The sequence below is a fragment of the Mugil cephalus genome, chromosome 17 (genome assembly GCF_022458985.1).
Source record: "Mugil cephalus isolate CIBA_MC_2020 chromosome 17, CIBA_Mcephalus_1.1, whole genome shotgun sequence".
NCBI lineage: Eukaryota > Metazoa > Chordata > Actinopteri > Mugiliformes > Mugilidae > Mugil > Mugil cephalus.
Window position 1 is genome coordinate 20,543,959 of NC_061786.1, and position 23,414 is coordinate 20,567,372.

At 40.4% G+C, this 23,414-nt stretch overlaps 1 protein-coding gene across 19 annotated transcripts in view; it reads right to left on the reverse strand.

The window, feature by feature from the left end:
• Positions 1-20,933, reverse strand: part of mark3a (MAP/microtubule affinity-regulating kinase 3a) — a 57,406-nt gene extending 36,473 nt beyond the window's left edge. For 9 of the 19 annotated variants that reach the window (XM_047611064.1, XM_047611062.1, XM_047611066.1 and 6 more), the window contains exons 1-5: positions 20,269-20,932; positions 13,435-13,620; positions 11,957-12,010; positions 1,195-1,243; positions 47-112 (exon numbers count right to left, since the gene is read on the reverse strand). In XM_047611064.1, coding sequence (XP_047467020.1) covers positions 47-112; positions 1,195-1,243; positions 11,957-12,010; positions 13,435-13,620; positions 20,269-20,319 — 406 coding nt within the window. In that variant the 5' untranslated portion in view covers positions 20,320-20,932. Of the gene's footprint in view, positions 1-46; positions 113-1,194; positions 1,244-11,956; positions 12,011-13,434; positions 13,621-17,810; positions 18,033-20,268 lie in introns of those variants that run through there. The other 10 variants (XM_047611067.1, XM_047611065.1, XM_047611056.1 and 7 more) reach the window with 3 other exon arrangements.
• Between the last annotated feature and the right edge of the window lie 2,481 nt (positions 20,934-23,414).

Below are 23,414 nucleotides of genomic sequence, written 5' to 3' on the forward strand. Positions count from 1 at the left end.
TGTTTAGACTTTTAGTCACAGCAACAAACTCTGTGTCGGGTCTCACCTCCGCTGGCGTACTCCATCACCAGGTAGAGCGTCCTCTCCGTCTCGATCACCTCAAAAAGCTTGACTGGAGGAGGGAGAAACACAGAGACAGAGAGAGAGGACATGATAAAATAAATCAGCCGTGTGGGTTTTCAGTGTGTCGTGACCGTGCAGACACAACACAGGGGAGATGATCACCACTCTATTTACTGAACAGTTTGTTTCCTTTCTTTTTTTTTTTTTACTGCACCAAGTCCAACTCAGAGATGTAAAAGACTGCGAGAGGCTGCACGGCTAAATATAGACAAGGTGGGATGGAAGACAAAGAGAGAAAAGAGGGAGGAGAGCGTCAGAGATAAAGAGGGCGTTAAGGGCTGGTAAGCGCCGACTATCACCCCGGTAATTATAATCACATTTCTGCCGAGGAAATCATGGAGCGGCGAGGAGAGGGGGGGGGGGGGGGGGGAGGAAATAAAAAATAATTAGTGGGGAATCCCATCTCCAAAACCAGACGCACCTCGTATCTGGTGTTTTTTTATTTCATGTGTGTGTTGCTGCGAGTAGGAAGGAGGAAAAAAAAACACCTCCTAGGTTCATTTTAATACTTAGAAACACCACAATTTATGGATTCATCGAAACCGCTCGTTGGATAATCTTTCAGCTGAAGTAATTACGAGCAACAGAACACACACAAAAAAAAAAAAAAAAGTCCACGATCAAGCTCTCGGCAGCTGAGGTTTGTGAAAATTTTGGCTCCTCGCTGCAGAAAGTGGTTTTGGTGTCGGTTGGTATTTCCTCTCGCAGACGACTGTGCGGTGGTAAAAGTCTGCTACCGCTCCAGGCGGCGCGCTCGCTTGTTTACCGTTTATTCCCAACGCAAAGAGGTGAGAGCGGCGCTCGAGCTCCCAGCCTCAGCGTTTACCTACAGCTGACCGCGCGCTTCAGAGGCAGTTTAATGATAAAATAAAACATGTGGAGAATGCGGCGCTCGACCTCAGCTGACACGCAAACGTTCCTCCAGATGGTTGTTGTGTTTCCCAGAAAAATCTTTTACATCCACCGCATTGTTTGACTTTGAGGAACATTAGGAGGCTCATTAGGTCTGAGGTTCACTGGCCGTGTTCCTAATGAACTGGCTAAACGAGTGCGCGTGTCACATCCACTTACCTATATTGGGATGATTCAGGATCTTCATTATTCTAACTTCTCTGAAGAGCTGAAAATGAAAGAGAAACGCGGAGTTTACAATCATTTTTCGTTAAGCTTCAACATATCATTTGCAGCCTTACTAAACATAAATCTGCCACAACATTATGACCGGAGAAGTAAGTAACATTTAAACCATCTTGTGACAATCCAATGTTCAGCTTTGAGGACTTTTAGACCTGGCATTCATTCATGAGGATGTTACTTAGACATGTAGCACCAACCTAGACCAGACCAGACACTAAAATGTTTTAGGAACAACTCATAAAAATATAAAGAACAGCACAAAGTGTCGACCCGGTCTCCAAATTCAAGCATTTTGTTACCAGACTCCACACCCTCAGAGACCTACACAACAGGAAGGTGGTCATAATGTTACGCCTGATCGGTGTGCACACGCATGTAACATGGCAGTGACGAAGCAGGAAAAGAAAGCAGGACCTCTACCTGCGTCCTATTTTGACGCTCTGCTGTGTAAAGTCAAAACACATGCCACGGAAAAGTCAACAGGAATAATTTAGTCGCATCAAAAGAATAAAAATCCACTAAGACATAACATTATAAAAAAAACATTTCATCTGAGCCCACAATAATAAAAAACAGTCTCGTATTGTGTGGAAATCAGTGTGCGCTTCATCCGAGTTTTCAGTTCATGTGTAACTCATCTCGGTTCTTTTACTATAAAATACAACCACAGCATTAAGGAAGAAGAGCGAGAGAGGAATAAAATCTCATTTTAAAGAGTTTCATTTAGAATAAACCTTTAAAATCAGGAGGAATCAGTTACTTGTTAAGCTTTACATATAGCATGACATTACAGTCACAAGGCGATGAATGAAAATTAAATTAACTCGGCTACAGAGCTGCTACAATCGGACCTCTATCGCGTCTATCTGATGTTTCTGAACTCTGGAAAATTAGACATTTTTAAGACACTAGTCATGCATTTTTCTGATGAATTGCACCAATAGATGTTCCTATTTAAACTCCAACCAGTCCTTTAGAACCGGAGGAGCTTCTTAGAGGAAACGTCCTCAAGATGTCCAGTTCCTCTCATTTCAGCTAAAACACTAAACATTTTTTAATTGGCTGGAAGTTTGTGTGGATTCAGACACTGACGAGGCCGGAGACGCCACACTGAGCTTAAAGACGGCACTTTAGGAAAATAGGAGTGAAATGAGTGAGGCTTCATCCATCTTTATATGTGCAAAAATGTATTTTAATCGCTTTTAAATAAAGTTTAGTTGAAATTCCTCACTATGAGTACAGCAACAAAGCAAAATTTAATGTGGCAACTCAAAATTTAAGACATATTTTGATTAAAAATAAGACATTAAGATCTTAAATTATCTGTGGATTCTCCGTTTTGTATTTCTGTGCCGTTTACTTATCCGGGGCTTAAAGCTAATTAGGGAGTCAAGCTAATTAATTTGAGGAATTATTCAATTAGCGATTGAACTGGACTTCTGGTGTCATACAGGTTAACTCGCAGGAGATAAAAAAAATAAGTCTGGTGTATTGTCTCCGTTTGCTTAACATTAAAACATGTGCAGCAGCTATTTATTTTGGAAGCGGTAATTCGCGAGTTTGACAAGACAAGGCTATTTTTTTTAACCGAGTTGTCTTGAATGCAGCATCAGCTGGATCCCAACCAAGCTTTCCAAGACCCACCCTACTTCTGACTGGCTAGTGATGTTTTGGAAGGAGAAAGCTGTGTTACTCTCATTCTATTGGTAGATGAACTCAATACACTGCTCAAACCTGACAATGTCAACTAGTTTTAGGTGTTCTAGGATTTTATTCAAATATATTTGTGCCTCGTTTAACAATAAAAGTGTTCAATACTAATGAGTGAACGTGCAGCGAGGTTCCCTCACATTTGTTCCCTGAACATTTCTGCTATTATTATTATTCTTAGCTCACTTCTTTTCTTGGACGGTTCCTGACGGAGATCTCGGGTTTAACGACATAACACTCAGGATGAACACGTTTGTCGGGGAAATGTGATAATTCAGCCACCTCAGCTTCACAACATCAGCTACCGCCGCTCTGACGTCTGCAGATGAAAACAGCATTTGAAGCTAAACATGCACCATCAGACCTCCCTCCAGCTCTACACCGGAGTTACCAGACCAGCAGATCTGTGACGGCCAAAAATGCTTTTTAGTGTTCTGCTGCACGAGGCACAGAAGAGGCTATTTATTATTGATAAGCTGTTAGCTACACCTCGCTCTCCTTGCTTCCATATGAAATATAAAAAAAGCCATCAATCTTTCATGGGCAGCCAGAGTGCACGCACGCTCAGAATCAACAAATGCATGTAGCGCTAAGTGTGTTTCCGCTGTGTTTAGGTTATGAGAGCTGAAAGAAGCAGTAGTCACCAAATGCTTGACATTTTTACTCAATTATTAAAACCGAAGTTATTCCCTCAAATGAACTCAAACTGTTTCAGAAGTGACATAAAAAAACATAGTTGGGTTGTTTTGCTGGCAAACTAGCAGCAGTTCATTAATCAGGATGGGTCCCAGTACCATAACCAGTGATGCTAATGCTAATGGTAGTAACCAGAACAAAAAGCAACGCAGATTATGGTGCCAATAAAATTTTTAATTAGCGCCCATTAGCTCTATTGCTGCGTCAATGCTACACGTGATGTCATGTCAGTTTTTTCTGATTTTGTTGGTAATTTCTTCCCCGGGATAAACAGCATCAAAAATATATTTTTATCATCCATTATAAGTTTTAAAAGTAATTAAAACTGTCTCCGACACGCAGTGGAGTGAGGCCGAAAGTAGTAGAGCCATAATGACGGAACGGAACGAGGATATTTAAACACGTGTGAATGCATTAAAAAAAACACAGGATGTCCTCAGGCAAAACTAATCCCGTGCAAATAGGGTTTAGATTAAACAACTGACAACGCATAGCATTTTTTTTTTTAAAAAAAAGGTGAGAACGTGGTGTCTTTGATAGCCTGTGATAATTATGACAGTTTGTTGTTAGTTTTATTTCATATTGATTAATTTATTTCGTAGTTTCCATTTATATTATTTAATATTCTCTTCAACATACATGTCACAGAATTCCTTAAAAAATAAAAAGCCGCTATTTCCGGACAAAGTTTGCAAAGTTTTCCTTTCTTTAAGCAGCAGTTCGGGCACCGTTTCAAAAGTAGTGGTAAAACCTTAACAATACCCATCCCAATTCATCAAGTGTGTGGAAATATTTCACTACAGATAAAGCCCATACTACCGTGACATGTCTCTCCTGAAATACAACTAAAGTACTACTGCAATGCATCCGCTAACATTAGCAGAGGAACAGTCCAAATAATCTGGACATCAGTCAGTTAACAACTCCACCGAAGGAGGCTGCACATCAACTATTTACTAAAGTTATGAGCTTCAGATACCTGCTACACTATCCCATCTAACAACACTCTGTGGAGTACTATTAAATGCTAAATGCTAACGAGATGCAGCCTGTTTTTATACAGACTATACATATCTGCAGCTCACAGTGTGTAGCTCATGAGCTGTCTGTTCTCAGCGTATGCATTCAGCTCAAGGACATAGATTTCATTATTTTCTACTGTATTTTTATTAGTGACATCAACTTGGCTTTCATCACATAATAGTCAACTCTGCAAGCTCAGTATAAGTCATAAAACATTATAAAATTGTACAATTTTTCTCCTTTTTCAGTTTTATTTTATACCAATGAATCTATGAAATGCCAAATATAGTACCTAAAGTTCATCAAAGAACTACAACCAATGAAGGACGACTGTGACGTTGCCTCACGTCTTGAGTGTCTGGATTAAAAAGTTGCTCTTGAACGCACCACCAGGACTACGGCCAATGACCAGCTGGTACGTACATACGTACGCTCTACACCTGAGAGGATACAACTCTTCAAACTTGCAGGTGGCTGGAGTCTGTATTTATCCTGCAAAAAGGGGGAAACAGGAGGAGCTACTGGTCTAATACCACGAAGTTCTCCTTTGTTTGTTTTTCTTAAATGGATCCCATTTCCTGTATGCGTCCTCGTTAGGAAACACACTGTGGTCTCGCACAACAAGATTAGCCTACATGGGAGGCAGATCTCACACATGGCAGAAGCCTCGACACCGCGAGCACCACCAGGCCTGAAAGCTGATTGGATTTAACGGGATTTGACAATGGAAGACATAACCAAGATGTTAAACTAGAGGGAAACTACTGTGGAAATGCCACAAATCTCAACATTAACTTCTGTGAAATTAACTTCCATAAAAAAAACAAAACCGTTTTGAAACTGAAATCTCTCTACATGAAGTGAATCGAAAAGGGGGACCTTGTGAACTGGAATCCGGTCAATTTAGAGGAATCATTATCAGTACCAAGACCTATTCATTGTTTTGATTTCTTCTTCTTCTTCTGCTTTCATCACTTCCTGACCCGATAAGCCAATCAGACTGATCCCTCTGACTGACTCCAACAGTGCAGGATGCAGCCGAACGTCTGGTTGAGTTGGTCACGGCTTTCAGGCCCCAGATTGCATCGTAAAGTGATTATTTTATGTCACAAACTTATTAGAAATTTTCCCTCACAGTTCAGTTAATCAACTGAAACCAAGAAGATGAAGAAAATATATTTGATTCGTGCTTAAAGCCAAGAAAACAACGTTAATAGTTGTTGAAAATATGTCTGTAGCTTCATTTTTAAACATGTCGCTGAGATATTTGTGCATCAGCCGCATTTATCTCTGAGGTTTAATCCGTTCTCTCTGCGGGGAGTGAAAGAAATGATGACAGATTCGAACCCGCGGTTCCACCGGGATGACGCGATGAACCCTTCTGTCCTGAACCCTTCTGTCCTGAAGCCTGGACGGCTGAGGTCTCGAGCCCGAGAGGCAAACACATGGTTGCAAACAGCAGCGGGTGTTGTTTCCAAGTCCTATATGCCGCCTCGACACACACACGTCTATAAAAACCTGGACGGTTTGAGGTGTTTCTGCACATTTATCTGCAGAGATAAACGCACATCTCCGTGCAGCTTTAACGCCGCGTGTCGCAGCAAAAACAGCAGCTTCTGTGGAGCGACTTAAACGCTGACGTTCGCCAAGACGTCCTGTCAACCTTCAGCTCTCCGCTTTTCGGAACAAAGCCACCTATTATCCAGGGATTGTTAAGGAAACCATTCGACACTAGACGCGCTACAGCTGGGACAAATTCAAATAAGATGCCTGGTTGTTTGCAGACAATGAAGCGCGACTGGAGCAGGATTGATGAAGGGAATCGGCGCAGTAGCTGCAGAAAGTTGTTTGTGTGCATTTATACACCACAGTCAACTCATAACCACAGATTCTTTGTGGTGGAAAGTTGGTCTGGAGTCACTCTGCTGGGAGCTGATCACGCTCCAGCAAAGATCCGCTCGGCCAATAAAATAGTTTGGGTGGGTTAGTTATTCAGTGCAGAACAACCAAGTTATTAAAACAACTAATCAAACGCAGACAAATGTGATGAATTGATCCACAGATCGTTTACACTAATGAGAAAGTCACTTAGTTTTCTGTCCGTCTGGCGTTGAAAAGCAAATACCGTCAAAATAATAATGTAATTATCTGAGTAACTTGAACAGCGGATCGTGCAGTGATGTCTGGCTACGGAGAAAGATAATGAACCTCCTTTCATTCTGGGGTCAGAGTTAAATTTAAGGTTAATTATGAAACTCCAGACAGCGAGGCCTTCTAACAAAACGAGCCAGGAGGAGAAGAAGAAGAAGAAGAAGAAGAAGAAGAAGAGCTCCCTCACTGTTATTATGATCCTTCCTCTGTCCATCATCATTCTGAAAATACTCTGAGCGACTCGAGGACAATAAATCTTTGCTGTGTGACCGTGGAAACCTCTCCACTGCCGCCGCCGCCGCCGCCGCCGCTCGTACAGGAGGGAAGCAGCTAATCCGTTCAGGACACCAAATTTATTTATGTCTTCTAACTTTTTGTGACTTTGTAAAGCATTTTGGCACAGCCTGTTCTGTCCTACATAGCAGGGCCAACAACAACAACACGCCGACGAGTATATGGGAATACTTTGTCAGGTATGCTGCGCAGTAAACAGAATTAGTGGAAAAAAAACACACGAGAGGCCAGTGATTCACCGCGTAATGCGAGCGTTAGGTCGGGCCGGTGATCCAGTCATACCACCGCAATGATGCACAGCTGTCCACATTACACAATCCGCCTTGTGATCGATACGAGGCTCCTCAAGGCCAAATGACACACACGTATGGGATGAAGGCGCACCTACAGTCGGCTGGAGGGTTTTTATAAACTTTCTTCCCACCAAACAAATCAGACCACAGCAGCAGTGGCTGCAAGATCAGGCAAGAGCAATAGATGGGATATGTTTGTTTTATTTCAGCCGAGAGGAAATGCATCCGGACGGCAATTTTCTTTTTCGCACGAGCTCAGCTTCTTTTAATGTTATTGCTCTCATCTGGATAAACACATTAACCTTAAGGGGGAAGCGACGGTCTGGTTCAAATCCAACTGCACGAATACGGAGACGAGTCTAAAAGACGAAACTTCATCCGTCAGATCGATTTAAAAAAAAAAAGATAATTAAATGCTATCAAGGTGAAATGAAGAACCCGGGACCATTACGGTTTGATTTATTTTGACATATTTAATCTGTAATGTAAATAGCAGCGTGGTCAGCTACCGTAATAATTGTAATGTGCGCGCAACTTTTTTTTTCTCAATGATAAAAAGCTCAAATCTGGGACGTTTTCAGGGACAGGTCATGCAAAACAGGGACTGTCCCCAGAAATCGGGGACGTCTAGTCACCCTGATTTACTCAATTTGCTGGTTCTCGTCGTACTCTGGCTTGTGGTTATAATTTAGGTGGTGGAATAAATTTGTGTCGCTATCCTTAGCCATTTTTTTTTTGTGCAAACCATATGGGACAGTTTTGTTCCACATCCACCTTATGATATCTGAACCAGTTCCATATCATTGATGAGGAGCCTCGTTAGCCGTTAGCCACAGGTGAGCTAAAAGTGAGTCACCTAAATAAATAAACCTCCAGCAACAGGCCTTATATTTGTTCTAAGCGAAGATATCTTTTCAGTTGAGGTTGTAAATTATACTTTAACAGAAAAAGAAAGAAATGAATTACTGTTTACATGCGTACATAATGTTGTTTATTGTTGTGTGTACCAAAAATAACCCGAAATAATAATTATAAAAAAAATGACGCAGCTCCAGTTTGCTTTAAATGAAGCTGAAATCTTTTAAAAACTGTTCCACAACCTCCGAGAAAACCTGGGAGGTCGTTCCGAGCCGACACAGTTTACATTTAATCAAAAAGAGTTCTAAGTGTCCAACTCCCTTCCCCGACCTTCGACCTCGCCAGACAACAAGACAGTTCCAGGACAGAGAGGGAAGAGCGGGGAGCCAGGAGACGCTGACAGATGTGAAAGTCGACTCAGCTCGGACAAACTATCGAGAACACGAGGCTGAAAATAAACATTTAGGCATCAGAGACGATATCCCCCCGCTATCAGCCTCTCGCCAACTCTTCCGCTTACATAAGAGGTCAGGACGCGGCAGAGCTAGCGGCAGGTTTTTAGCAGCGCAAAGGTAAGAGGAGTGTGGAGAAAAATAGATTCCGGTCCTTTAAAGTCCACCTGAACCTGAACACAGCAGCTGATGATGTTTTAAAAGATTTCTTCCTCATGAAAACCCATCATCCGTGTAAAACCCGGTTCAGACCAGGTATTAACCAGATACATAAGGTCTGATCTCACATCAGGAGGTAGTAGCATGAACATAACAGCCTCTTGGGAAGGCAGAGTTTTTCCGAAAAAGCAGCGCAAGGTTGTGAAAATATTTTTGCACCGATCGTTATCAAATTAAACAATAAATCAACCCAATAAGATTTAAGGGATTTATTGTGAAATTCCGACCTGAGATTGTGAAACTTCCCCGGTTTCAGTTATAATCTAAGATCTGTGCAGGTCTCAAAAATAACTAACACCAGGTTAGATAAATAAATACATAACTCAACATGTGAACTTGAAGTGGGAAAGAGATAAACTCGACCGTGTTCCTCAATTTGGTTCATATCTAAATGATTGAGAGGAAGCGAACCACTTTTTTTTTTTTTTTTATATACAGCTGCTTGCAAAATGATGACGTCTGTGTTTATTTGCATAGAAACTGTGTAAACTGGGATTTCTAGTTCTGGTGTGAACACGCAGGCTTAAAGCTGGATACAAGCCTTAATACAAGGTCTGAACCAGGTCAGATCAGCCCCTGAGACTGGTCTCCTTCCTGCAAACAACTCGGAAATATAAAACTACAGCAGCATTTAACAAACACCACTGAAACAGAAGTAAACTACATTTGTCAGGGGGTCATTTCTAAAAAAGATAAATAAATAAATGTGTATTTTATGGCTCCACAGTAGTGGATATATTAACAGTTTTGGCAAGAATTAGATAAATAGATGCGCGTCTGCAAGGAAAAATGTTCATGCTACAAGCTACAAACGGTTAGCCTAGCATCAACAACAAGTCTTATGTTTAATTCATGAAACAAATAAACATTTAATGCTCTAAATGTGTATTTTATGGCTCCACGGTTCATTTTAACTGGATATATTAACAGTTTTGGCAAGAATTAGATAAATAGATACGTGTCTATGAGGAAAAATGTTCATGCTACAAGCTACAAACTGTTAGCCTAGCATCAACAACAAGTCATATGTTTAGTTCATGAAACAAATCAATATTTAATGCTCTAAATGTGTATTTTATGGCTCCACAGTGGTGGATATATTAACAGTTTTGGCAGGAATTAGATAAATAGATGTGTGTCTGTAAGGAAAAATGTTCATGCTACAAGCTACTAACGGTTAGCCTAGCATCAACAACAAGTCATATGTTTAGTTCATGAAACAAATAAACATTTAATGCTCTAAATGTGTATTTTATGGCTCCACGGTTCATTTTAACTGGATATATTAACAGTTTTGGCAAGAATTAGATAAATAGATGCGTGTCTGCAAGGAAAAATGTTCATGCTACAAGCTACAAACAGTTAGCCTAGCATCAACAACAAGTTGTATGTTTAATTCATGAAACAAATAAACATTTAATGCTCTAAATGTGTATTTTATGGCTCCAAGGTTCATTTTAACTGGATATATTAACAGTTTAGGCAAGAATTAGATAAATAGATACTTGTCTATAAGAAAAAATGTTCATGCTACAAGCTACAAACGGTTAGCGTAGCATCAACAACAAGTCGTATGTTTAGTTCATGAAACAAATCAATATTTAATGCTCTAAATGTGTATTTTATGGCTCCACAGTAGTGGATATATTAACAGTTTTGGCAAGAATTAGATAAATAGATGCGTGTCTATAAGCAAGAATGTTCATGCTACAAGCTACAATAAGTTAGCCTAGCATCAACAACAAGTCGTATGTTTAGTTCACAAAAAATAAATAAAAATGTGAAGCTACCAGAGCACAAAACCAGTCTCATCAGCTGTTATCAGGCACACATGAGGGTGGTAATGATTTTCCTATCTAACTGATTAGGTGATTAAAAACATGAATTACTCCTTTAACCCGTGCAGATGTGGGCGCTGCAGGATCAGGGCCTGGCTCAATTAAAATAAGTCACTAATCTGATCCATGATTGCCTTCATCTCGCCAACCGAAGAAAAGAACCGGCCTATAAATGGAAACATGTGACCGGACCGGGACCCGTTTTTAATGTGCCAATCATGAAAAAGGTATTTAAAAACGCGGGTGTCGCGATCCCTCCGTCGCGTTTCCTTAAAATAAACATTAAAAGGGAAATCTGAATCCCTCTGCGGAGCGGCAGGAAAAATAACTTAAAAAGCGACAAAGCCGTCGCTAAAAACAACAAGGACTGCCAACAAAAGCTCGACGCTTTGTGTTTCTGTGAACGGCGCCTGTCATGACTCAGTGTTTTTCTGTCAACGCAGAGTCACAGCCAAACGCCAAGGGGCCCGGGCCTCCGAGATACAAAGGCCAAAATCAATGCAATGCTTTGGAAAAACTGATGGAAAACCACTAGACGGCCGCTGAGAGGAGCCGAGCGCTGGTGGGTGGGGTGGTATAGTGGGGGGGCAAACTTTAACACCCAACATCCTCGCCGCTGTCACCACCACCAGCAGCAGCTCCGTCCACTCTGACGGCCGAGTCGATATCACATCCTCAGAAACCACCAAAAAGAAAAACCGCAACGATCAAAGACAACAATGCATCTCCCTTTGCTAATGAGCACACACACACACAAACACACACACACAAAAAAACCAACAACTGTAAAGTGAAACTGCTATTCACTGAGAAGTAACAGACACGCTCTCCACCCTGTGACATTTGCATCTTAAAAGACAAAAAAAAAACCCGCTTCCTGATTTGGTCAATTTAAGGAGAAAAACAAAACAAAGCTGTTCACTTCCCAGATAACGAATGAACAGCTAAAAAAAAAAAAAAAAGGAAACGCACCACAACAACACCAGCGCTCAATCCGACCTCAGGAAGCTACACGACCCGACACGTGCTCTTTCCCAGCATGCACCGCTTCCCATTTACACAATTAATACCCAATCTGTTGTAGCTTCATGAATTAGTAAATGAGTTCTGCCACAGTGTGAGCGCAGAACCGAGAGGAAAAAAAAAAGAGCTGGTAAATTACCTTCTGAAGGCTGTTTGGGTTCAGCTGTGTCTTGTCTATTATCTTAATTGCCACCTGTGGAGAGAGAGAGGACACACAAAAAAAAAATAAAAAAATTAATCGAAACCGAGTTAAATGGGACATAACAGCAGAGAGGAGAAGTGTGAAAAAGAGGAAGCAGAACGAGACACTGAAATCAAAAAAAACGACGACAGCTCACGAAAGGAAAGTGTCACTGAATTAAACCACAGCTTAGAGAGTCAATATGAGAGAGCAATAATAGTTTCAACATCCTCCCCGGGTTAGAAATATGACTAAACTGCAGAATTATTTAAGAAGAAAAGACCTTTAATGTCACTGTCACACAAGTTAGTAACGAAACTTTGTTTGGCAGCGACCTCCAGTAGCAGGTTGATATCAGGTGTTTAAAGGTAAAACATACATTTAATATAAATAAAAAACAATAAATCATATAATCTGTGTCTGAAACAAAGGGAGTGGATTAACGTTTCTTCAGCCATGGGTGAAAAAGCTGTGAAACGCTGTTTCCTTAAAAGCTCTAGTGAAGAAGCAGCTCATGAATTATGCACAAATGAAACGCAACAAACTGCAAAAAAAACAAAAAAACAACCATTACTGCCAAACGAGATTCAGAGCGACGGATGCGTCCGAGCGCGAAGCTGAAACAGGGGCCGAGCTTTGTGTTGACGTCTTCTTGTGACAATTTCTTGTGATCGAAATTTTAAACCCCGTAAATCAAACACAAGTGGCCTTTCAAGAACTTTTCCAATGCTTGTGCCATTTTCATGATTTATATTAGGGATTATTTAATCTAAGAATAGATGGACAAGTGGCTCCTCAGTAGGTTAGAGGTACCGACTCTACTGTGTTCGTTTCACGTCGGCCGTAAAGCAAAAACCAAGCGTTAAAGGAGCGAGACGCAACACGTCTGCTGTCTGGAAGCACTTTGTGTCGTCTTGTTTTATAATTCTGGTCCGGGCAGAGAAAACAGGAGCTGTTTTTGTGATTAGAGCCAGTATACATTTAGTTTCTGTTGGCAGAACGCGTGTGTGATCAGAAAAACCTTTATGAATCACTGGAGGAGGGAATCGTATCGGCCGGAGCTCATTAATATATGATAGCTCCTAGTATTGAGACAAAAGACGAGCCTGGAACCATCTCACGGATCAGGTGTTTGAAGGAGCAACAAACAAAGTTATATTGCTCCTAATCTAATGTACTGAGCGTTTCCTACAAGAGCTCCCATTTATTTATTTAAGTGTACAGTCAGATGAAGTCCACATTAGGTTTGTAGAAGCATTTATTCATGGAAACTTTCATTTCAGCTTTCTGCTATTTGCTAATCAATTCTCAAATTACATAAAGCCTGAAACCTCCACAATGAGAACTGAGGTAGAATCTAATCCGGATAAAGTAGAAGATATTCAGAGTTTCGAGGAGAACGACAACCACCCTAAAAACAAATAAAGACGTCTCACCTCTCTGCCGGTGAGGATGTGTCGGGCCAGTTTGACCTTGGCGAAGTTTCCTTTGCCGATGGTCTTGAGCAGCCGGTAGTTGCCGACGTGCGGCGGCTGCGGCTCCTCGGAGCTGCGGGATCGTACGCCGGTCCGACCCGAGCGCGTGGTGCTGATCTCCTGGCGGCCATTACTGTGAGACGTGTGCTGTGTGGGGGGAGAGAGACAGACAGAGACAGAGACACACGTGAAGCCAGACTGAAGCCGAATCGGTCGTTAATGTGCAACAACATCTAGAGCGTGTATCTTGAGCGGTGACTCATGTTGACCTGCTGTGGCATATCCTCTTAGAAAAAAAATAAATAAATAACACAACCGATGTATTTATAGACAAAGACAGTGAGCTGTATTTCCACCAGCTGCTGACAAACTCCCCCATCGTTTCATCAAGCAGACGCCAGAGTTTCAAACCAAGGCGAAGACAATGCAGTCATTTACATTACGCCCCTAAACAGTCACTGTCCAATCATACGTCCTAGCAACCGTTACTACGTAGAAATGTAGAAAACCTGAAGAAATCTCGAATGGGCTAAAGTAACGAGACACTCATATATATATATATATATATACAAAACTATATATCAAATTTACGGTTACTGTTGGCGAATATTAGTAATATTAGTACCCAACTAACGGTAGCTAGCCAGCTAGAGAGGTCAGGTTAGCTAGCTAACTTTAGCTGTTGCGTTTCATCAGTTTACATCAAAGTTGAACACAGCGTCCGAGCAGCTAAATTAAACTCATTTTGTTTTCATCTGCCATGAAGCATTTTGTGAATGGCCTCCTACTCCCGACGCTGTGCTCGCTGTGAAGTAGAGGTCATGAGGTTTCTCAGATTTTGCCTCGACATTTTCCTTATTATCTCCTTCGTTGCATATTTTAATATTCTGGATACATCCCTCCACTGCGTACTGGAACCCCCTTTTGCCTCGATCTGGTGGACATTGTGCAGTTATTGCACCGTTATTCATGGGTTTCAGTGACGTCACGTTTTTGTTGCGGCCGCCATCTTTAGGACCTAGCGCCACCACCCGGTCCCGGAGAAAAATGGCCGGTCAAACGGCAAATACGCATCTTTCACCTTCCGAAAAACAACGCTATTTAAAGAAAATTGGTATTTTGGGTTTCGATCTCTACTTAATTGCCCTTGAAATGCTAATTCCCCTTCAATCTGCCTTAAATTTTTTCAAATTTGTCCTTTGCTGACATATACATTTGTCTAATTCATAATCCATCCCCCTACACCAGCGAGTCCCTGAAGGCTTCACCTCAGGTTGGGTCACCGAGGAAAAACTTTATCACCTGGAGGACTAAAAAATGTTTGTGATCATGGGAAAGGTAAGTTATGTATTTGTTTACTACTTTCCGAGCTTTCTGGCCGATTAAAACCACCACGGATGTTACATTTGCTAGCTTGTTTTTGGCTAACTTAGTGTTTATTTCCCAATATATTCGCTGCCATGTGGTTAAAACCAACGTAAAAGTAATGGTTGTATCTGTGTCACTGTAACATTGATACAGGTTGAGAGGTCGTTTTAACCAAACCCATGGTTCTTATAATAGATCCATGAACCAACCTCGTTATAACTGATGGCAAAATAACGCGCTGTGCTTAATGAAAGGATCGTTATTGCTCGTTGTATTCTTGCTGACATACTAAACCTACGTTTTTTTTTTTTTAAATTGCAGGTAAAACATTCACAGAGCCTGAGTGTGACCCCACACACCCCTGGATCACAGTGCAGTACGGGCTAGCAACAGTAACTAAGGGAGGCGTGGCTAGCAACAGTAACTAAGGGGGCGGGGCTAGCAACAGTAACTAAGGGGGGCGGGGCTAGCAACAGTAACTAAGGGGGCGGTGCTTAGGGGGCGAAAGGTAACTACAGTTCATGATCACCTTTGCTTCCGTTTTGTTTTTAACTGACAATTCTGTGATCTCTCCATTATTTGATTCATTTAATTTGCTCTTTGATCCACAAAACTTTTTAAAAAATCCAACGATCGATAATCAGTTCATGCTACATGTTTTTATTTAGCTTAATCGTAATTACATAGCATCAAAAATGATTCAATTTGTCTCTGAAGGCTTTACAGATGCTGCAACCACCTGATCTTACTTCATATCTTCATGTATTTGTGTTTGTTTCAGCCTGACACTTATACTAATGCTATTGGAATCTGAATTTCCCTCTGGGCCAGTATGAAGTATAAATATAAAAGAAATAATCCTGAGACACGAGAACATGTTGGTTTTGAGGGAAAATTAAGTTTTCTACTAATTATTTCAACACAAAATTAAATACTGTGGAGTTAAATGTTAGTAGCAAATTAATTTCCTGTTTGAAAGCTTCATTTAAGGGATTAAAACGGCACAAAATAATGATAACACTGTCCAGAGCTGTCATGCTCACAAGCTATGCTGTATATATGTTGCTATATATGTTGCTAACTTGCTAACTAGCCAGTGTGGCCTGGTGGGCTACACTCCTGTGAAAACTCACTTCACATTCATGCAAATAAGTGTGCTCTTCTCAAAAAAAAAACAAACAACAAAACAACACACATCTGCCACAACTTCATAGCTGATCATTTTTATCCATTTGTGCTGGAGGATTTTTGCTGCTGCTACCCAGACTACCACAGGGTCATATCACAGAACTTTAGAAACATTTGCATGAAACAGATGGAAGAAGGAAACATTTATAGACATTAGTTCAGCTGATTTCAGATTAAACGTTGCAGCTGTTTTCCCACCCTGTCAAGTTCCTGCACACGTCGCGCACAACACAACAGAGATAATGTGACCCGGGGGGGGGAAGTTGTTGTGTTTTTCTTTTGCTTGTTTCAGATATTTTCGACCTCATATCTTCCTCATTTTATTGCCCCGCTTTTAACGGCATCAGCTCAGCCACAACCCAGCGTGTCGATTAAAAAGGTGTTCTGTGAAAAAGGAGCTCGGCCTACAAATAGAAAGCACGTCATCCTGTGATGGGCACTTTGAAAACAGGATGCGCGGCAGAGCGAAGAGCCACAAACTAAAAGATGTAAAAGGTTACAGAGAGTTTAAGGGTCAAACATGTACTCTCACTAGTAAACCATATTTCTAATGTGATGTCCAGTACTAAATCTTCAGCTTCGTGACCGCTCTCGTGTTCAGCTGATGTTGAAAGAGGCATTAGAAAGGTGGTGATTCAGCATTTAGGAGGATGTAGTTTGTATTCCTGTTAAACTGGATTGAAGTAGAAGTATTTCTGTTATTATTAAGCCTAGTTTGCCACCTTAAAAAAGTGTCCAAAATAATAGGAACACCCGTCTGTACAAGCACAGGCTCCAAAATGAAAACAGAGTTGAATCACCTCAGTTATTTGAAACTAATGCTGATGCAGATTTAGTGCAGGGCTGCATTTGTCGTTCTCTTGTGTACCTAATGAACTGGCAAGTGAGAGAACTTGCCACCAACTGTTGAGCAAAGTTAAACCTGTTTAACCTGAAGCTACGTTTCAGAATGACTCCATTAAAACGTGTAGGATGAGTCGCAAAGGAAAAAAAACGTTCAAGTTGTATTTGCTCAATTGCCATTTGTGTTATCGCAGTGTTTATTTACTTGTAATGTCCGAGATGATTTAGAAAATTTAGCCATGAACCGAAAAGATAAACACGGGGAATATAAAATAAATGTGTTGTTGTTAGCGTGCTGCGACCAGACGCTTCTTTCCAACCTCCCTAAAGCCGTAATTGACACATAGTCCGCCTCGGTATCGACTGTCCAATTGATGTCTCATTAATGGCGGCGGCGTGTCCCCCTCCCCTCCCCGTCCTGCCCTGTCCTGTCCGGACCTGCCCTTCAACTAAACCAAACTCACCCTGCAGACAATTAAACACAACACAGATAAAGTAGGAGAATTAACAACCTGAATTTTATGCAAGAAAAAAGTAAAAATAGAGGGCGAATTCAACCCAAAAAAGTCTTGCACATATTTAAATTGTTACCATTTGTCATTAAATGTGCAGAATTTGATAATTTAAAGACATCAAAGGAGTTAGAAAAGTACCACTAACCACAATAAGGTCACTTTAACTGTCTGCCAAGCAGCACAGACACACTTTAAGTCACCACAGGAATATTTCAGGGCTTCTTCGTCTGCTGCGATAGCAGCGGAGATAAAAATACCATCAACTAGGGTAAGGTCACTGTTGAATCCCACACACAGGACCGCGAAGAGACAAACATTATACATCTGCTAATCGCAAAACACTATTTCTATTATTTATTTTTATTTTTTTCAGCTGACCACAGTCAGTAAGAAAAAAAAATGAAAGTTTAATCTTTTACTCACAAAGCTGCGGTGTCTCCTGGTGGATTGGGAACCCGTCATGTTACAACAGGAAAACACCGACTGTGACGGTGGGGACGATGATGCCCATAGAGGTTAACACAACACCAGAGATTTCCCAACAACTCAGAGCCCTGATTCCCGCAGAGACAATCAAGACAGGACAGCAGCGGGACGGGGGAACACACTGATCCCAGTCAAGCCAGCAACTCACCCGGAGCGTCCAACCCGGAAACACGACGCTAACCTTCCAAAATAAAGGCGCTGGGGGGTCATTTTAGCAGGACTACCCAACACCGAATTCAATAAATGTCATGTTTAAGTGTTTACCTGCAAGTTTTTGATTCTACTGGGAAGTAAATAAACCAGCAGAAGATTAACTTAAAAATCACAGCTACGCTTTTTCGCTGCCAAGCGTTTACATTGTATACGTTACATTGCATACATGGAGTGACCTAATTTCTGCCGTCCTCCTGCCCCGACGGGATCAATAAAAAAAAAAAAAAGTTTCACCACATCTTATCGCCCTCGGAGCTGTTGTTTGTGCAGTAGAGAGTCTTATCTCCGAGCTCTCCGACTCTCTGCAGCTACCACGATGAGTCATGAGATCCAAGACGATATCACATGCAGGCATTACTGTACATTTCTGCAGCTAGAGGCGACGTGCGGAGCAAAAACATGAAGGTACAGCTGAGAAAAGCGGCATATGATTAAATAAAAAAAACACCTGATTTAGTACAGTACGGATCGTGGACGAGCACAACAGTCACAACAAGTCCTGGATGAATGTTTATTCCATGTTTACGGGTGTAGACTGTGATTTTTTTTAAATCTGGATTTGGGGCTGAACAAGACTTGAAACCTCAAGGCAGGTTTTTTGGTTTAGGGAAAGTCCCAGGTTTATTTTCTCAAATAATTAATGAATTTATAGGAATGAACTGATTAATTGTAGTTGATGGGAACTCTGTTAGATAAGAAATGCCGGAGGCAATTTTATTTAAAGCAGTGTTGGTTAAATGCTACAACAAAAAACACATCTGCACCTTTTCTGATAGTCACCGCTACTCAAATCTCAACTACGAAACATTTACTGGTTAATATTAATTAGATGTGATGAGTTTCTGTGTATGTGCCATCTCAAAGTAAACACATTTACTATGGAGTCCAATAAAACAAGCTATGTGAAGGCATATGTTCAATAAAGGACGTCCTGATCAGGTCATTTCCATTTTTGATCCCGACATCCTTGAAAAGATCTTCAAAGCGACATTGCTTTACGTTGTTGTTAAGCAGCGCGCTAACCTGCCGATCTCCCTCCTTTACCCTTGGTCGTGGTGAAGTTTGGTAAAAATCTAAAAGCTAGGTATCAGCAATGAGGCAAAGCTCGGCTTAAACCAGAGGTACCTTAAACCCAATATGGAGGCGAAAATGTGGAAAACAAATACGGCCAGACGGTGATTTGCGAATTAAGGGACGTGGATATTTTGTGTGGTAGTAATAGAGCAAAACAAAAATATAACAGACGACCCATACAGCTTCAGCTTAAGCTACACACAACACAGCTGTTCATAAAAGATATTAAAGTTTGTTAGCTGGATATGCATTTTGTTAAAGCCAAGTGTTTTTGTTAGAAAAGCCAATAAATATTGTTAAAAATGTTCAGTGTGCCACTTGATTCGCGTGAATATGAAAAACATTTGTTTCAAACACTTTTGAGGCGACAAAATCTCTTATTTTGTCTGGTTCTATCACCAAATGATCATTTTATTTCAGCTCTTTGCTCATGTGAGTTATTTAAATTTAAGGGCAACGCGCACACACATTCTTTGTATGTTGAACTTAAATGAGGCGGAATTATGAATCAATTCCGCCTTTATTTTCATGCTCATTTTCAGGGTTTAACTGATGAAAAGATGCATTGTGTCCCCTGACGACTGCTTTAATTTTGACAATCCAGTCCGGAAGCCCGAACGCTTATTCTGCGGCTGCGCAGACAAGGAGAGCGTGTCCGTCACCGGGAGGCGGGACTAACGAGGCCCATATTTGGAAGCTGAACGGTTGAACCGTTCGAGTGACAGCCGGCAGAGCCAATCGGAAGCCGGAACAGAAACTACTGTTGCCTGCCAGAAGCAGCAGGCAAAGTACTGTAGTTTTGTTCGTGGCCGGGCCTAAATACCCCGAGTACGTACTCAAATACCGATAAAAATCACAGTAAAACTAGTATTAAAAGATACAATTAAGTGTAAATAAATCCCATCATTGCCACCGATAAAAAATCACAGCGTGTATCTGACGTAAACGATTTGCTTGTTTACCGTTTTCCAATAAAGTGTGAAACAATTCGCTATTTTTCTGTCTAATAATGAGCCACAATTCACCTTGATTGTAGATATAAATCGGTGGCATTTAGCGGTCACGAACCTAGGCGAGAACAACCTGCTGAACAGCTTTTAATACTTACACTTTCCGTCACCTTCTCGTTGACCGTCGGTAAAGGAGTTTTTGTTGACATCTTTTATTCGTCCTTCTTCAGCCGGTTGCCGTGTGATGTCCACACAGGAATAAAAAAAAATACAAAAAAAAAAAAAAAAATCCTCCGTCTTCAGTCCGAAATCTTGAGAAAGACGAGAGATTATTGCTTCGCTTTTGCAGCCCTCTCAGCATGGATCGTGACAATTTTCAAAACCAGACCGGACGTGTTAGAGAAGCCGAGCACTTGAACTGTTGAAGGGAGATGAATTCTAACAAACAATGGTACAAAAATATTAATTAAAAAAAAACACTAAAGAGCACACGTTTAGACTCCACAAATCAGTGTCCGTCTGTCCGTTTTGGGGTTCGAGTCAGTGAAGCTAACTAAAGTAAAGGCGCTGTCGGCAGCCACTTCCAAAAAAAAAAAAAAAAAAAAAAAAAAAAAAAATCGCCACAGGCTTTTTCTTATTTTCCTCTGAACGACTCCGTCTAGAAACGAGCCATGGCGTCGAGTGTCACCAGGGGATGTTTCTCGGGGGTGTTCAGAAGGTTTGGCCGACTGAAATACTCGCCGTCGGCTCGGTTTCTTCCATCTCCGGCGGCCCAAAGTGAAGAAGCGGGTCTGTGTGTTTTAGGTGGGACCAAAATGGCTCCTCAGCGGCTGGGCTGGATTACGATGCCTTCACGGACCCGCGCCGAGCTCCGACATCCAACAACCGACTTCCAAACGCCGCGGTTTTAACCGATTTTGTTTTCGATTAGTCGATTAAAATTCACCAGCCGACGTATTAACACGTCCAAAAGAGGGAAAAGCTAATATATATATAAATATATATTCGTTATTATCTAATGTGCCAAAGAAATGTATTAATTAACCGATTAATTATTGGATAAAAATAGGTTAAAACTGATCTTGAATTGCGGGGAAAAAAACTATTTCAGGCAGTTTTAGTTTTAAAAAAAAATCTATAAATTGTTGCAGACTTAATTATCTGGAGTACAAAATACCAATAAACAAGCTATTCTTAAGGCTAAAGAAGGTACTGTAGCTTATTATCATTTAGCTTTTAATACGGAAAATATATTCTTTACACAGTATTATACACTATATTCATATTATTATTATACAACTTATCTGTCTATCCAAAAAAATAATCATTTCAGGAATAAATAATGCTACCAAATGTTCTTTTGCAGCATTATACAACAAATAGATGCTGTATTTTACTTCAAATTTGATTAAAAACATTAAACTTCAGCCCCTGAAAGGATTTTCAGTATTGATTAATGCGTCAGTCTTTTTCTTCGATTAATAACCAGGTCGACACACAAATATTTCATTGTGTCTCAACAAAAACACTTTGTCCGATAATTATGACGATTACAAATATTATTGCTGTTTTATTTCCTGTAAGTCGTTTATTGTTAATTAAGTAGGTGTGTGAGGAAATAAATAAATTCAGAGTGCACACATGTGTCCACAATACCACAAAAATGTGATGAACCTGACCAGTACGCACTTTTAGTTCAAGGTTTAATGACTTTTAAAGATGTTATTGTTTGCTGGTCGCCATTCAGTGTTGAAATGAGCTGCAAACGAGGCAGAAAGACGTGAAAGTTTGTGCCGTCTACCTCAAACCTGTAGCTGGACTCCTCAACAACAACTGCTAAGTATCTGCTTGTTAACAGACACCAAGTCAAGCGAGTTTCTGTTTCATTTAAACACCAACTCCTCACCGGCCTTTCAGACCTGAAGACTTGGATGAAACTAGGTCTGGAGCTGAATTTCTTTACAACCAAATAGCTGTTGTGAAAGCAGCGAGTCCAATATTCCATCAGCTGTAAAAGACATTCACAGGAAATAATTTTATAGGTCAAGCAGTTAATTATTATCTCACGGTCACGCGATTTGATCAGATTATGTACAGAGGTATTGTTGTTGTTTTCCTTTTTCATTAATAAACTTTTATTCACTTTTTGGGTTCCTCTGAACATATTCTGCTCTGGGTGTTCGTGCTACTCGCTCTGTGTTTTTGTATTTCAAATGTATTAAAACTAATCATGTTAAGCAACAAATAAATGATGTTTTTGTCATTATTTTTTCATTTTACATGTTTTAATTTGCATTCAGTGGCACATAAAAACATAAAAGGTAAATAAAAACTGCACACTGTTCCAATAAACCTGTAAAAAATGAAGTTACGTGATGAATATGAACAATAATACTGATAATAAATGTTGCTGAAGGTCATTAAGACATTTTTTACAGAAGGAAACTGGCATGAAATACCTCAGACTACAATATTAAAGGTATCAAAGGTAATTTAACCTGTAATTTCTAAATAAACAGTTAAGCCTTGGCTCTGACTGTGAGGGTTTCTTGTGAGTTGTGATATTTCCCACTGCCCCTGAACGTGTGGAGGAAGTGAGGAAAGGGCTGAGCTCAGAAAGTCCAGAGCGACTGTGATTCAGGAGGAAATGGGAATTTATTTGGCTTCAAAGGAAAACAGGGAGGCAGCGGAGAAACACCACAGCACCACACAATAAGCCTCTTACGGTCTTTGGATTACACCTTTTTTTTTTTTAAATGTGAACACATTAGCTTCATTAATGCTCCAAAGCTTCAGAAAAATAACTTTAATTATTGTAGGAAAGCTTCAAAATAGCTGCTTTACTTTTAATACATTTATATTTATTCATTTAATTGCCTGTTTTTACCTTTTTGAAACATGCTGCAAAACATTTCTTCATTTGAGCCTTGTTATTTATATTTTAAAAAATCACCAGAGCTACATTATATATTTAAAGCAGCATCATGGTCACGTTTTTGGTCTTTTCTCCTAAATAAATTGCATAATTTTGTTAATATAATTTGATAAATCTCATAAATACTGTAGATTCCAGGTACGTTTTGAAGATGCTTCCAAAATCTCCTGTTATATTAATATGGTGCAACATTTATTTAGCTTTTTATGACAAAAACAGGCACATGAAATGTCCCTTTGTGTCATTAAACAAGTCAAATATGGATATTAAAGCATACAGGACCATTTTCTGAACCAGACTAGATATTTTATATATTTTTCTTTTCCATTTGCTCCTTTTCACTTCATTTCTATATACTGTTAAGTCTTT